At 38.4% G+C, this 16,824-nt stretch overlaps 1 protein-coding gene across 1 annotated transcript in view; it reads right to left on the bottom strand.

Moving 5' to 3' along the window:
- Positions 3,928–16,824, bottom strand: part of SLC13A1 (solute carrier family 13 member 1) — a 28,586-nt gene continuing 15,689 nt past the window's right edge. Inside the window, exons 11-15 of the mRNA XM_021385086.1 lie at positions 12,330–12,433; positions 11,383–11,492; positions 10,579–10,740; positions 9,054–9,191; positions 3,928–8,921 (exon numbers count right to left, since the gene is read on the bottom strand). Of these exons, the coding sequence (XP_021240761.1) occupies positions 8,778–8,921; positions 9,054–9,191; positions 10,579–10,740; positions 11,383–11,492; positions 12,330–12,433 (658 nt within the window). The 3' untranslated portion in view covers positions 3,928–8,777. The remainder of the gene's footprint in view (positions 8,922–9,053; positions 9,192–10,578; positions 10,741–11,382; positions 11,493–12,329; positions 12,434–16,824) is intronic.

Below are 16,824 nucleotides of genomic sequence, written 5' to 3'. Positions count from 1 at the left end.
TTCCTCTACCAGTTAAGTACTTACACTTTGCTTTAAATGTGCATGGATTTTCCCACATTTTTATGGCAGTTTTTCTGGATCCTTCAAGCTACTGAATTTCAGAAAGTGTTACTGCCACTATACACAGATAATGACATTAGCAGTACAGATAATCAGACTCACACACAGTGTTTTGTATAAATTTTCTCTACCCATGACTGGCCATTGACATTATGCCCATAAAAATATAGATTTGGCTTAGTTAGACTAGAAAGTAACAAAAGTTTGAATAAGGGACAGAATGGCAGCTTTGTGTATCAAAAAGAGGCAAAAAAGCAACCTATATGGAGAACAATGATCGGTTGGTCACCATGTCCTCTGGGACGAGCTGAGATGTGACTACTTTATGTGATGAAGATTTATATTACATATTAGGAAATAGAATCTGTATTACACAACATCTCATAACTGTATTTTGTTTAGTGATTCTGTTGATGAACTTAGCAATTAGCTGAAGTCAGATCTTTCTCATTAATCTCTAGGTGGAGTGGTTCCTCCTGAACTTAATAATGGCATTATCACCTGCAAATGCTAAAATGTTAACCAAATTCAAACCATTTAATTATTTTACTGCACTTTTTGCATTTACGAGTATTGCTAATATAGTTTCAATATTGTCTTGGCTATAATCAAAATTACAAAGAAATATTTCCCTTTTACATTTGTTGTAATCAATAGCTACAAAATCATTTTTTTCTGTTTCTGTCCTTTGAAGTCTTAGTAGCCAGAGGAAAAAAAAAACATGGAAAACAAACAACCAAACCAAATCAGTTCCACATTCCAATAAATCTTTAGCTATTTTCACAATTAAGAAAGAAGACAATATAATGTTGGCAATGAATTGCTCAGTCCTGCTGCAATCCGCAATTTTATCTTAGGGGAGCACGAATCTTGGGAAAAAGTTCTATATAATTTGCAACCATAATCAAGTGATGTGATTTTATTTATGTAGGAAAAGTGTACGTATTTTATTTACAAATGGATTTCAGCAGGCTGTAGCTCTCAGCATTGGGTAACACTGAAAGGGCTTAACTATTCTTAAGAGTAAAATGAATGGGATTTCCTGTAGCTCTGATCCACTGCTAACTAGTTCACATCCTTCATTAATGTTCTCTGCCACCAATTTCTCAAAAGGTTTTTTATTTTCACTGGCTTTGTTAACCTAAATGACTTCTCTAATTTTGCTAAGGTCCTACATAATACAGCAGATAGAAATAATTATTACTATTGTTTTCTTTCAGTATTTTTTACATTTAAGTTAACACTATCTCCTTATCAGGAAAACACTACATTGGTTTAAAATCAGAGATAGTTTTGCATTTGTCATGTGAAGACTCAAGATGTATTTAGGGGAGACTCGCTCTAGAGATTGTTGGAGAAGCTGAATCTGGGTGAGGACACACCCTTGGACTATAGACTGCTAGTAGTGGTATCCACTATCATAAGATCAATTCCAGAGTTCTTTCAAGAGCTGTGCTTCCGGGTGAAAGACCAAGTTAAAGTCCTTGGGAGAGACTGGGCTGGGGTCCAACTGTAGATAACTTTGATTGTAACATAGTTTGAGGGAGCTTGGAGACAAGACACTTGCTTAGCTGGATCGAAATCTGCTGTCCCATGCTTTGCCAGCTCTGAAGGGGACTCAGAGATCAGGTGGGAATTTCTAGGAGAAGGTTTAGATTTCCTGTGATTTAGTCTGCACATGGCTGTGTAGCAGAAGCAGAAAACTGTCACACTCACAGTAACTTCATATAACATCTTTCATGGACCTTGTCATCATTATGAATAATAGAAACTGTTTTATTCACGTTGTCTGTAAAACCACCCTGGAAGTGCAATACTGCTTTAGTCTGAGGCAGTTGCAGGAAGGGACTGAGAAGTTTGACTCTAATTAAAAGACTTTATTCATAATCCATGATTATATGAAGTATGCTCCACACCAAAGAATTCCAAGAGTTTTTGTATAAAAACACCATCAATGAGATATTGCTTAAGCCACAAATTCTATAACTGCTACACAGAAATTGTGTTGTGCAACCATGAAAGGGTTAATGGCTTACTGGAGTTGAAGAATTGTTCTTAATGGGTGCAAAACTCCATCTGCTTTCACAGTGTGAACAGAGAAAATTATGGAACTAACTATCCTATCCATTTCCTTCTCCTCTGATGCATTAAAATAGCAGCTAAAGAAAGCACAAGCCAGCACATGGATTTCTATATTATGCAAACTGAACTTTTCAAATCCACGAAGGATGTCAGCAAAAGTTGTCAGTCTTGTACATGGATCATTACCAGTTTTGAAAGGTGAGACTCAGAACTGCAAATTGTAGGTTACCTTCTCCTTCTCTCTCTGTCTCTCCCATTCCTTCCTTTACTTCTTCTCTGCTCCTTTTCTTCATTTTCCCTTCTCATTTCTTCTTTTTTTCTTATTTTCTTTTCTTCCTCTTATTTATATTTTTTCCTTTTTTTCAGTAACAAACAGTGTCTGATAAAGGACAACTGTTTGGAGAAGTTATCTAGGAGAGTAGAAAATTCTTTTGCCATTTGTTATGCATTCAAGCAAGTGCTACGATAAACAAGGTACTTTTATTCTGTTTACCTCTGCTGAGCCAAATATTAAAAGCTATCAAATGTTTGAGTCTTAGCTACACATGCTTGGAATGCTTATGTTGTGTAGCTTTAGTACATAACTTGCCACTTTGTCTGCTTTGCTGGCTACACTCATGATGTGCACAGATGAAGATGGATATCACATAGTATGAATTACAATATTCAGGGTGAAGCACAATTAATCTCAGTGATGCTTTGTGCACAGTCTAGTCCAAGCCTCTTAGTCTGATAAATCCCAGTGCATCTCGTGTTAAAAAGCCACCTATAATGAAAAAGTTTTGGTTTTATTTTTATTTAAAGAAAACCACCTGTCCTAAAGGTGCAACTTCTCTGCACTTTAAAGTAAGCTACGGACTTGTTTCTCTTGTTTTGTATTATTTTATTTTTTAATGTGTTTATGCACTCAAAGGCCAAAGGAAACTCTAGAATCTGCCTGCCTGCTTAGTGCTGGAAATACTAAATTATTCTCTTAATCTATTCAGATTGGTTCATATTTCAGGGATCTCTGTACATCCCTATGCCCATGTAGCTCTCTGGGGTGTGGGACCAGAATTCATGCCACAAGAGAAGTTTTCATGCATCCTGTCTTGTTAGAGGATACTGGAGAATGGAAACAGAAATCACTAAGTGAATGAAGCAGATTTCACAAAAATGCCCTGCAGCACTCTTGGCCTAAGAACAGAATTCCAGGCACATGCTTCTCCTTAATTCTTTCTTTTGGGTGGTTTGGTTGTATTAACTTGCTGGTTCTTCAGTCCTCATGTGGTAACTCTTTTATCCTCATACTTTGAAGAGCTTTAAGAACTTATAACAGCAACACATGAGCTTTAGACCCAAGTTTCCACATTTGTCTCAGGGATGTGGCAGAACCTGAGGCTATTCATCAAAGAATAACGACATGAAATGGATAGAAGTGATTCTTCCAGCCATCCTGGTGGGTCTGCTCCAGCACCCTGACCTAAATTGATGCACTCTGACTTCAAGGGGAACTGAATCAAGTACAGTGGCAATCAGGGGCTGTTTTGCATAGGTATGTGCATCACTTTCTGATTTTCTAATAAGGCATCAAGCATCTAGAAACTGCTAGAGGAATCTACCAGAAAGGAGAATTTATTTTAATTGCTTTAATAATGCTAAAAGATTTTTCTCATTTTTTAATTCTTTTAGAGGTTTGTTGACAAGGTTAAATTATCCTCATCAGGTACTCCACGATATTTATCAGATGTTGAGATATTGTAACAACAGCAGCAAGAAGAAAAGGTTTAAGAAATCTCAGGCACCTTTATTGCAAGACAACATTTCCTCACACACTGCAGTTTCGTATCTTGTTAACGTATCACTAAACACATGATGGACTGTTCAGCATTTGGGAAATATTTCTTTCAAAAAATAGTGAATCATTCTTGTAAAGAAATGTCATACAGTAGTTGAACATCACAAAAGTACAGTAACATACAACAGCTTCCTAGAACACAAGGCAAATGTATTAAGGAATAGCACTTACGAAGAGTTTAGCAATTGTTAAAAAATGTAAATCATCAAATTAACTTTGCACAGACAAAGAACTAAGCTGATAACTTTATTATTTATCACCAAGAGCTGCAGAGTAATGGGAAATCTGTGCAGACCCAATCACTGAGGCACTCACCCAGCCCCAAGGAGCTCTGTGGCAGCAGTGTGTTACCATAGGGCAGCTAACTCCCAAACGTGGGCTGCTAGCGTGGGATGGAAGAGGGCAGCAGGAGGGTATTTCTGTTTTCTAAGGGTAAGGGATCACTGACCATAGAAGCAAACTTCAGGTCCTGCCAAAACTTCACATAAGATGCAACTGTCTTTTGATTGCTGTCATTAGTATGAGAACTGGTATCTACACCTAATAAAAAAAAGTTGAAAGAAGCAGCCAGGGTATATGGTGGTTTTTTTCACTCCACCTTTCCTGAGCTGCTGAGCTGCATTGCTCCTCAGCCAGGCCTCAGGCTATAGGCTGCTTGTCTTTAAACTAGCAAGACCCTTACAGTAAACAAGAACAGGTACTTCATTTTAAAAGTACATAAGGGAGTTTACATTGCAAGACTGATCTGACTGATGTGCATAGTGATAGAACAGTGCAGAAGCTTTTTCCAAGGTGTAAGTGTTCTGTGGTTGCTGATGATCTAAAAGCACATCTTCCAAAAGCAAAGTGAAACTATATCAGATATAACACATCTATAGAAAAGGAGAAAGGAGAACAAAGACCTGGCACAAATTCCCTAATGAAGCATATAACAAAGGCTCCGTTTAATTTAGCGGGAATGAAACTATAAATAAATAGTAAGTCATAAATATTACTTATGTACTAATACAGTAGTCTAATAAGACTAATCTTAGACATAGAAAAATATATAATTTAATATGATAATTATGTGCAAAGCAATTTACAAATAGTTGATATAGTCGTCATAGATTAATCAACCCTTAAAATAATTACAGATGAATTTCTAACATTTGCCACAGTACTGACAAACTCTGGACAAAGCAGTGAATCTAAAAGCAGCGAACAAAGAGCCTCTTTTCTGCATGCAGCCAGCACAGTACTCTGTGCCTGCACTCAGAGCCAAACCCACCCACTGGGTACCAAGACAGCCAAGCATTCTGAGCTTCTCTTATTCCTCCATCTCAACACTCTCTGGTGAGGAATTTCTATCAGTATTAATCTCTGCACTACAGAGATAATAATTTTGACTAAAACAGATTCTTAAAAGGTTGAAAAATAAGTTAGCAATAATGACAGCTCAGCTCAAAGATTGTCTTACCCATTCCTTACACTTCTGGGAAAACAAGAAAAAAATCCCAGTGAAATGTTACCTTTCCATTACTGCCGACTAATTTACTCATGACTGGTCTGTCTACAGCATACAATATGTAAAAACTTAATGCTTGATCATTTCATTTTTGTCACTAGTCTATCATATTGTGACAGCTAATATGCTGGTCACTGACAGTTTGTATATAACTGCATTTAATTTTCGTAAATTATAAATACAGATGGCGCAACAAACAACTTTAACTTTCTTTACAAATCCCTTCCTTCTCTCTTTGCATATGATTCACTGCATAAACAGATTGTAGTGAAAATAGTTTTTAAAGTGCAATCTTCATTAAATAATTTAAATCTTATTTTCTTGTTTACTAAGCTACTTCAGTGTGTTGCATGATTCTGAAAAAAAAAAATAGTTTGGGGGAAATTCTGTGGTCTGTGTTATGTGGGAGTTCAGATTCTCACACTGGCCTTTCCTAACACATTGTCTATGGTCGTCTGAATAAGCCAAAAAGTAGAGCAAAGGAACAGCTGAGAATTATCCAGCTTCAGTTTATGCTGAAAACTGCGTCACTTACAGAGTTGACAAATTCTGCAGGGTTTTCATAAACAGTTCAAAGTGACTATTTTTGTCCATAAAGATATTCAACTTGAAGAGGGAATACAGATATCAAAGCATGATTTCGCTGTGCAGCGCATTCATGGATCTCTGTGAGCCTCAATGTCATATTCAAGGCTAAGGTTACAACTGTCAGTTCTGTGTTGTGAACATTAATAGAACTGGGGACAGCTCATAATCACTTAACAAATTTCCTCTTGCTGAGTAACAGTTGTCACAAGATTAAAATACCATCAATTAATTATTTTCATAGAAGACCACTGGAGACAGAAAATATCACTTTCAATGAGAGTAGTAAATGTAAGGCCTCAAAGAGGACTTTCCTCTATTTTCATGTTTCATTAAAAATAAAAAAACAGTTTTAAACATAGAAAATAATAGCTCCCAAATAAAAAGTAGGAATTTAAATCTATTTCACTGAAACGAATACAGTATGTTTGTTCATTTGTTTAAAGAAAAAAAAAGTCACCAAAAGGACAGAAAAGCACTGGAGGACATTACCCAGGGAAGCTGTGCACTATCTATCCATTTTCAGGTTGTAACTAGAAAAATCCCGAAGCAAAATTGTCTGAATTCAGTGCTAACCTTGCTTTGGGCAAGAGGTTGGATGAGATGTTGTCTGGGGTCCCTTCCACTGAAAATAATCTGATGCATTGTTCCAGTACTCTTGAATAATCTGGAAATTATTGACATGACTGGAATCTAAGTAAGAGCACACTCCCAGCTGGTTTTCCCCCCTGTGCTTGCAGGATCAAGAGACTACATAAACCATGAGCTCCTTGTTTCTGTGCTGCACATCCTTCTGCACAGAAAAAGTAAGACCTCTGTCTTGGATTAGCTGTTTGTATACACATTCCCCTGTAGTATCTGCTGAGTTAGAGATTTCATTTAACCAGGTGTTGCATATCTGTAACCATAATCTTTATTGCAGTGAATCAGTTAACATTTGTATAGTCGTAGTTTCTGATTGGCCTAGTCACTGACATAGCTCTATTTTGCTAGGCACTTTACAAAGAATACAAAAAAGAAAAGGAAGGTAGCCATCCTAAAGAGACTGCAGCCTCAGCCAGGTTGACAAAGTGTGGTGCCACATACAGATAGCATTTAGTTCGCAGAACCACTAGTATTGAGAAAAAGTGTTTCCTTACTCTAATAATTTGTTGCAGTGAATCTGCAACTAGTAGCCAATGGAAGAAAACTATAGAAAAATTAATCCTATGCACTGTATTCTGGCCTTATAGATGTCATAACTGATCTCTCTATTCTAAAAATGCACTATAAAAATAAATGTAGTACAAATTGATAATTTATATTATCTGTAAAAGACAGATTAAGGTTTACATCCATCACTGAGGTGCCCCAAGGGACGACTCAAACTAATACATGGAGATATGGAGATTTGGTTCAGGCTATTAACTAAACACTCTTTACAAATTGTCATGGGTCCTCCTAAGAGGTGAAAAAAAACAATGACACAGTCCTTACTGTGAAAAATGTATAACAGTGCTATAAAACATCATTATTCAAAGATATCTTTGAACTGCAAAGTTCTTCTCACTATATTACATGTTTTTCTAAAATTAATACACTCTAGAAAACTTAAACTACCACCTGTCCTGTAGAGGTCATGCACCTCCTGATGAAGATCAGAGAATCATAGAATTGTCTGAGTTGGAGGGGATCCTTAAAGGTCGTCTAGTCCAACTCCCCTGCAATGAACAGGGACATCTATGGCTTGATCAGGGTGCTCAGAGCACGGTCCAGTCTGACCTTGAATGTCTCCAGGGATGGGGGATCCACCACATCTCTGGGCAAAAGATGCACTACAATCTTACTTGATGGATTGAGCATTACATCTTCAGCACTCTATCTTGTGCTTTTATTCATGAAGAGGATATGTCTCCACTTTTGGCAGAGAAATGTAATGATAATTTAGTCTCCATTCATATAGATTAACTCAGATCTATCAAGTCAGGTTTATGCAGGAAAGTTCTAGACAACATATACAACTACATGCTTCAACGAGGTCCTGGAAGGAGGTAGATTTTAAATGTATGCTTAAGTATATATTTTCCTTCCATATTTCAAGGTGCTTAACAGATAAAGTGCTTTGTTAGTGGTCATGCTGCTCTTCTCTATTTTTTGCACATTTGACAGTTCTGTAAACCTTATGTTCAATTCAATCCCCAAACTTATCATCTGTTTAGGATCAACACCTTTTCAAACAGCATTTGAATCTAGAAAACAAAACCAGCATGTTCTAGGACAAAACCCAAATATCACCAAAGATAATAGTAAGATCAGATATATGAAATAATAAAATCTAAATCTCATTATTTCTCTACCCTGAGCATGAGGGCAAACTGCCAGTGATAATGGTTACTTACATTTAGTTTTTCCATCATAACATGAAGTTATAAACATTCAGACTAGCTCAACGAGATAAGAAACTTGATATAACTTCATGATATTTAACAAGTCTAGCACTCTTCTTGATTATTCTCTCAGACCAGATAATCGGTCTTTTGGTCTGTGAAATACAGTATTTACAATAATGTCGTTCTCTATTGCTGTGGTGACTCACAACATGCCAGTGGAACAGAAAAGAAACAAAAACATTTCAAGCCAATTCCCAGGTTTTTTGTCGTCGTTTTTGTTGTTACTGTTGGTTTTTTTTGTTTGTTTTGTTTTGTTTTTTTGTTTGTTTGTTTGTTTTTACAGCCCAGTGCTATTTGAAAAAGAAATGTTCGGTGCCCAACTTGGATAAGTATAGAGATCAAATAGAGGCACTATCCATGTCATAATTGCAAGCATAACTACGGCAACTCCGATGATGTTAATACCCAAACCAGCTTTCACCTAAAGGAGAGGAAAAAGAAAGCAAAGACTGATATCAAGACTGTGAAGAAAGTCTTTAAAATGGTGAAAATCAGACAATAATGTTGCAGAGCGATTATCAGAACCCTTAAGGGAGTCTTGCTTAAAACTCACCATGTCCATTACAGTTAAATGACCATATGAAAACACAATGGCATTGGCTGGGTTTGCTACTGGAAGAAGGAATGCAAAGGAAGTACATAGTGTGGCAGGTATCAAAATGAAAAGCGGGTTCACATGAATGGCTTCAGCCTGCAGAAAGTAAAATAAAAGAGAGAGAAGTGCTGTCAGAGGATGTATTTGCTAAATTAAATATATAAATAGAAACTTCTTATATTAGCACAAGTGAACTGTGAACTGCCAGATAAAATAGTGAAAAATAACCTTTTCTGCTAACTCCTTTATAAGATTATAACTGGGAATGCTTTGAATGAGAAAAGGTATTTCTAACACAGGCTAGCTAATGAACAAGGGCCACAAAGATGATGAGGGGCCTGGAGCATCTCCCTATGAGGAAAGGCTGATAGACCCGGGGCTGTTCAGTCTGGAGAAGAGAAGGCTGAGAGGGAATCTTATCAATGTTTATAAATATCTACAGGGTGGGAGTCAAGCAAACAAGGCCAGGCTCTTTTCAGTGATTCCCAGAAACAGGACAAGAGGCAACGGGTACAAACTGGAACACAGGAAGTTCCAACTGAATATGAGAAAAAACTTGAGGGTGACAGAGCACTGGCACAGCCTGCCCACAGAGGTTGTGGGGTCTTCTTCTCTGGAGATATTCAAAACCCACCTGGACAGTTTTCTGTGTAACCTACTGTAGGGAATCTACTTTTATCAGGGGGTTGGACTAGATGATCTCCAGAGGTTCCTTCCAACCCCTACGGTTCTGTGATTCTGCAAGTCTAATTTCACACATTATTTTTCTCTAATTGCAGTTAAGTCCCTAAGATGAAAGACTCTTGCAAGGACTTTGAGCATAGCATAAGCACTAAAAGCAAAATAGTACAAGACGATTATATTGAATTGGTATATAATAGGTTGGAGGGATTCAGTGAAGAGATAATTGAATTTTCTTCTGTGAATGGGAAAGGAGATTTAGTATGTGTCTAGGCTGGCCAAGAGGCAAAGTTATAAACTAGAAGGTGACCATGGTAAGTTTTGAAGTGGAAGAACTGGGTATTTTGACAAAGATGATGATAAAGAAAGAGAAAAGGAAAGAAGAAATGAGGAGTACAACTAAAGTACATCTATTAGCCCTCTCCTCTCTTTGATGATAGCTTGAATATTGTGGCGTTAGCCATTTTTGTCAAAGATGTGATCCCAAACAAACACTGATAGTCTTTTCAGTCTTTCCATTATTCTCAAGTAGGAATAACAGCTTCTATTTTTGAGTGTTACACTTTTATTCCCATTTTTCTGAATTCACAGCATCTCTTGTAATAAATCCTCAACCAGCTACTCAATGCATACTGCAACACATCAAGAAAATCCAGCAACAAGAAAAATCACAAACAAAACAAAAAAGCAAAAGCATGAACTACGTTATAGAGACTTCTTAAAAACTGATTCTTTGAGCAGCTATATTATTACATGGATGATAAAGCACATTCTGGTTAAGAACAGCTGCTATTATACTCACCAAAGGAGACAGTATGGGCAAAAATATCGTAATGGTGGCTGGATTGCTGGCCACTTCTGTCACTGAAGTGACAATAAGACATGATATCAGGATAACCAGCCAAAGGGGTAGTGATCCTAGAGGGGTCAATTTATTTGCTATCCAGGCAGACAGTTTTGAAACCTGCACAAGGAATATGACAGTGTTTGTTTGACATAACAATGAACAGAAAATTACAATGAAAATGTATATAACAAGAATTTTCTCATCTATTAATTGCGATGTATTTGTGTAAAAGAGAAAAAAAGTCTGAAATATTTCCTATGTTCCTACCACATATTTTTAAGTACATCTTTCTAAGTAAGTCACTGTTGTCATGTAGATACTCAAGCAAACCACTTCCCATTTATTTGTATTTGCACTTTTGAGAAGATCAGAGATGTACTCAGAAAATTTGTAACATGCATACATTGAGCTTCATAACCAGAGCCTGGGCCAAAATCTGCTTGATTTACTGGAACAGGCAGCAGTGCTCCACATGGAAATCACCTCAGCAAACTCTGGACAACTCCTACCACCATCAGGCTTTAATTTAAGCAAATAATAAACAGTAATCATCACTGTGTGTAGTGTTTGAAGACAAAGAATACTTTTTTATTTTTATCTCTGCTTTCTGAACATCTTGCACATTCACAACTATTCTGTTCAATATTGCTTCTGAACAATTTGCTAAAATAAGCCTATAACCTTGAATCCACGGCATGACTGAATTCCTTCTGATGTGGGTCATGCTAATTGCTCAGTATCATCTATAAATTGCATTACCTCACAGCCGTCTGCCAATGCAAACCCGCCACCAACAAGAATAGCAATTTCCCAGGGCATGCATGACTGAAATTCCTTCCAAGTAATCAGTGGAGTGTAAGCAAAAGCAGCTAGAGAAAAAAAAAACAACAACAACAACAAAAAAAAAACACCAACATTTAAAAATATCTTGAAAAATATCTTGAAATAACTTCTCCAAAGAAATTCTTGGGAAACATTCAGAGGCAAACTCTAACTATTATAACTTGATGAAAATCTTTGAGAGGAAAAACAGATATCTGCTGGTACCCACTCTAAACTATCACAGCTTGACAGTGACAATTACAGCAGTTTCCACCAGTAGAGCAATTGGCACGTCTACGTGAAAGACAGCTATGGGATATCAATAAGATTAACTTATTCAACAAAACTTTACTGTTCAGACAGATTACTGAGCAAACACTCTTTCATTTAGGCTCATTTAGGGTCTGACCTTACTTTCCCCAGGTTCCGTTGATGCCAGTATTAGAACTGAATGCACAAAGAGGACAAGCCAGAAGCATACCTTAATGGAAGTGAATTCCATTTTAGGGGATAAAAATAGGAACCGACTCATTTTCCATGTTGAATTTCATAGGGTACATAAAATAAGCATAACACTTTCAAAATAAACTCAGCCTCGCCCCGTGTAGCCCTATGCAAAGCCCATAGCAGTCAGTGGAAAACTGGTTTCCGTTGGAGTTGGAGGTGTGCAGGCAGCAGGCTGGTGCATAGCACCAGCTCTTGCTGCTCACATTGCCTGAGCATTGCTTCAGGCTTCTAGGCCAGGGATGCTTTACAGCTCAGTAAGGCATTATTCTGCATTAAGGTTGTATCATCAGTATTTAAGAACATTCCTTGACTGAATGCAATTAGTTACATTTATGGTTACCTTATTGTAATAAAATCCACTTTAAAATATACTCAACTGCTTTCTCCATTCGAAGTCTTAGTCAATGTTTTTGCTGGAATAATAAAGAACAGGAGGCCAATCACTAAGGCAGTTGTTGAATCCGTAGCATAGCCTTTATATCTAAATTAATAAAAGTAACGCAAGAAAAAGATGTGTAAATAGATATAGTCAGAATAATCGTCTGTTATACTGTGTATTTGTGCCCAGCTGCTGGCAGTGCGCCTGCAGGGGCCTCTCTGAGGAGAGGCTGGGGCTGCCCCACGCCAGGCTTGGCTGGGCCCAGCAGCCAAAGTGGTGGCACCTCTGTGAAAGTCATTGTAAGGAAGGGCAAAGCACCTCAAAGAGCAAGAAGAAAAAAAAGGTGTGAGATACAGCCCTGTGAAAATCGAGGTCAGAGAAGGAGGGGGAGGAGGCGCAGCAGGTGCTGCAGCACAGATTCCCCTGCAGCCTATGGAGGAAAGCATGGTGGAGCAGAGGAAAAACATGAGGAAAGATGAGCAGAAAGGAGCTCTTACGGACTTACTACAGCCCCACTTCCCCTTCCCCCTGTGCCACTCAGAGTGGGAGGTAATGGTGTCAGGGATGAAGGAGTAAATTTGAGCCTTGGGAAAGGGAAAGGAAAGGTGTTGTTTTAAGTTATCTTTGATTCTTATTATCCAAATCTGTTTTAATTTGTAGTAAATTAAATTATTTTTTCCCAGGCTGAGTCTATTATACCCATGGTGGTGACTGGTAGGTGGTATCCTTGTCACTATCTGCACCCATGAGCTCTTCCATGGCATTTTCTCCCCCTCTCCTGTTGAGGAGGGGGACTGAGAGAGCAGCTAGGTGGGTATATGCAAGCAGGCTAAGGTCAACCCACCACATCCACAGAATTGTCATGTCAGACCTCTAAATTAATCTGTGTGTGTCCTGAGGAAATGTGTATTATTTTGTTACACAGAAATAAGCTGGAGGAGGGAAATGTTTGGTAATAGCTGGTGTTTTCATAGTTCAACGGTAAATTTAATAATTTTAATATGCTGTGTAGTTGATCCAGTCCAATGGGCCTGAAGCACTGTGCCTACCCACATAGGATGATGCTCCTGTAGCTAAGAAAAGACAGCAGAGCTTTATTATCATCCTCCCATGGCTGTCACCACTGGGGTTATAGACACAAGCACCATGTTTACTTCTTTGATAATTTTCTGTGCATGAAAACTCACTGCACCAGTTCTCTCAAGTTGATCCAATTTCCTTCAAACTTGTACAGAGTAGCCACAAGATCAGACAAAGTGAAGAGCTGACATCTAGGGCTGTTTTAACATGTCCATCTGATTCCATTACAAACTGCTAGATGGTGACAAATCCCATTTTATTTTAGTCAAGATAGTCATTCAATAAAATACAAATGTTGCTGAAGAAAGTTAAACCCAACACTTTTTAAGTTCTGTATTTCTTACATATTTTCTGTAAATTATTATTTTTCCTAAACCAAAATATATTTGTCCTCTCAGCCCCACACCATCTACCTTTCTGCACATGTAGCTGTAATAGGTATAAGCACAGCTTCCCAGAGGATTTCAGACTTTTCACAGAATAGTAAAGATCATCCCCTATTGCAGGTTACAAACGTAAAATCTAGTAGTTCCCTTTGCTTCAACAGTGGTGGGGAGATTCAAAAAACCTTAATATGCAGAGCACACTGGCATCACTCAGAGGGTGGTGAGGCACCAGCAAAGGCTGCCCAGAGAAGCTGTGGATGCCCCATCCCTGGACGTGCTCAAGGCCAGGCTGGATGGGGCCCGGGGCAGCCTGAGCTGGTGGGTGACAGCCCTGCCCACGGCAGGGGGGGGTTGGAACTGGATGATTTTTGAGGTACGTTCCAACCCAAGCCATTCTACTGAAATATTAGAAGCTATTCTATTCTATATAAGACATTATATGATTCTATGACATCACAGTCAGTATAGTTTTAGACAAAACTGTCACAAACTGAAACTGCCATTAAAGTTGAAGTGGCTTTCTAATACATTTTGTCTCCTGTTTTCTATTGCTTGCTAGCACTGAGAATGCTTTTAAGAAAAACAATTTATTATTTTGTAATGGTATCTTAAGGCAGAAGGTTCTGCCCATATAACACCTTCAGCCTAGGTCCAGGTACACTGGGGCTAAAAAGCAGAAAATCCCTTCTTCTGGCATCCTATCCTGCATTCTTGGTTGGAGTTCTAAAAGAAAACAGGATTTAGACATAGATACAAATCATGCTGCCACTTTCTCCTATGCAGCTTTACGCCCTCTACATAGTTTCATTACTCATAGAATCACAAAATGGCTGGGGGAAAGAACCTTTGGGTCCATCTGCTTCAACTCCTGCTCAAACAGGAACACCCAGAGCAGGATACTCAGATCCATGTCCAGGTACATTTTGAACATTTCCAAGGCAGTAGACTCCACAACATTTCTGGGCAACCTATGCCAGTGCTCAGATAATCTGACTGTATACAGTGTTTTCTTATGTCCAGACAGACACTTTTGTGTTTCAGTTTGTGCCTATTGCCTCTAGCTGTGTTGGTCAGTATCACTGGAAAAAGCCTGGCCCCAGTCTCTTTGCGCTTGCCCTTTAGATATCTATATGCATTGATAAGATCTCCCGGAGCCTTAACAGCTCTCTCAAATCTTCCCCATAGAAAAGCTGCTTCAGTCTCTTCATATTTGTGGCCCTTTGCTGGACTCTCTTCAGTAGCTCCATGTTTCCCTTGTACTGGGGAGCCCAAATCTGGACACAGCGCTCCAGGGGTAGTTTCACCTACAGAAGACAAGGCTCACCTCCCTCAATCTGCTGGCAATACTTTGCCTAATGCAGCCCAAGATACTATTGGCCTTTGCAGCAAGAGCCCATTGCTGACTCATGTTCAACTTCGTGTCTGCCAGGACCCCCAGGCCCTTTTCTGCCAAACCGCCTTCCAGCTGGGCATCCCTCAGCATATATTGATGTATGGAGTTGTTTCTCCTCACCTGCAGGACTTTGCATGCCTCTTGTGCAATTTTGTATGCTCACAGAAACTAATTGTTCCTCATGCCATAAAGTTCTCAGAAAGCCTGCTTGGGACACAAGTATCCTAACCTTCAGTGTTTTACGAAGACACACGTTGATAGCAGACAGCAGCTCTTCTATGGTAATTGCATCTTGAGGTAAACATTTTTCAAAGTCCAGTTTTTCCAAGATGTAAAACAACTGCATATACAACATCTACCTGCTTGTAAAACTGCAAATCTGATTGCCCTATAAGGAAGTAAAAAATCCACTGGTTGGGGAAAATTCAATGTTACTCTAACTGATATCATTGTAGAGAAAAGGACTGCTGACAAAAGTACATAACAGCCTTGTATTAGCAGAAAAGAAAAGAATAAACTATAGAAAAATTGTATATACCCTCAGGCACTAATCTGAGGAAGAGTGAAGGAAGCCGAACTTGAGTGCGTCCGGTGCAGGGCAGTGTTGAAATTTTTATTTTTATTTCTGATGAGGTTTGTAAAGTGCTAGCCAAGGGCCAACGTGAAATTCATCTAATTGAAGCCAGTACCCCACAGCCTGGAATCAAGCCAGGACATGGTTGGAAACTGCTGCAGCAGAAGTGGTGTGTGACCCTTGGCTGTCAACAGATGGAGAGAAAACAGGTATTTTTACCCTGTACTTCACTCTGTAATATTATAAACATTGATTAAAACATACTGCTATCTTCCGCCAAAGGGGGGTAACAGACTCAGGGCAGCACAGCAATGTCTTTGATAGACTTACAAAATTTCCTTGAGAAAAATTAACTTATAAATGTAATATAAGTTGGAAAGGCATTGTTAAAAATGTCATTCTTAAAAATGAGCTCTACTCAGTGCTGAATGAATAATCATGGATGAGAAATGCCCGATGTTTCAAAGATAGCCCTTAAAAATGGAGAGGATAACATCATTAAATATCAGTCTTCCTGCCAGGATTTCAAAGAAATCAGTGTCTGTATTTTAAAGGGGTATTCAGTAACTTGTGAGGATGAACAGAAGGGGCTGAGAACATGAACATGGGTGACAAGATTGGTGTGAATTTGTTTCTTAAAGCAAAACTTAGAGCATTCCATTTAGTTTGTCAGAAAACTCGTAAAGTGACATAATTAAACCAGGTAAGTATATCCCTAAAGTACCTATCAGAAGAAGTCTTTAATCTAGCAGAGAAAGACAAGAACAGATGGCTGGAAGCTATATTCAGACATAAAACAAGGCGTAAATTTGTCTTGTTTATTTTGGCAACAGAGATGATTTTCCATGAGAAAAAACTCAAAGAAAGCAGTAAGCTCCACAATATGAGGAACCTATATTTTTCCTCCTGGAAATCAAGCCCGGTTGCTTTCTGGGAATTCATGTTCTAATAAAATAAATCTCTACTGGGCTTGACACACAGAACAATATAGCTGCTTCTGATCTTCAGCATGTTGTAACAGGTGAGGTGACAGTCTTGTTTGGTTCAAGACCCTGAGAGT

This window comes from Numida meleagris, chromosome 1 (genome assembly GCF_002078875.1).
Source record: "Numida meleagris isolate 19003 breed g44 Domestic line chromosome 1, NumMel1.0, whole genome shotgun sequence".
Taxonomy (NCBI): Eukaryota; Metazoa; Chordata; class Aves; order Galliformes; family Numididae; genus Numida; species Numida meleagris.
This window is presented reverse-complemented; position numbering and strand designations above follow the sequence as displayed.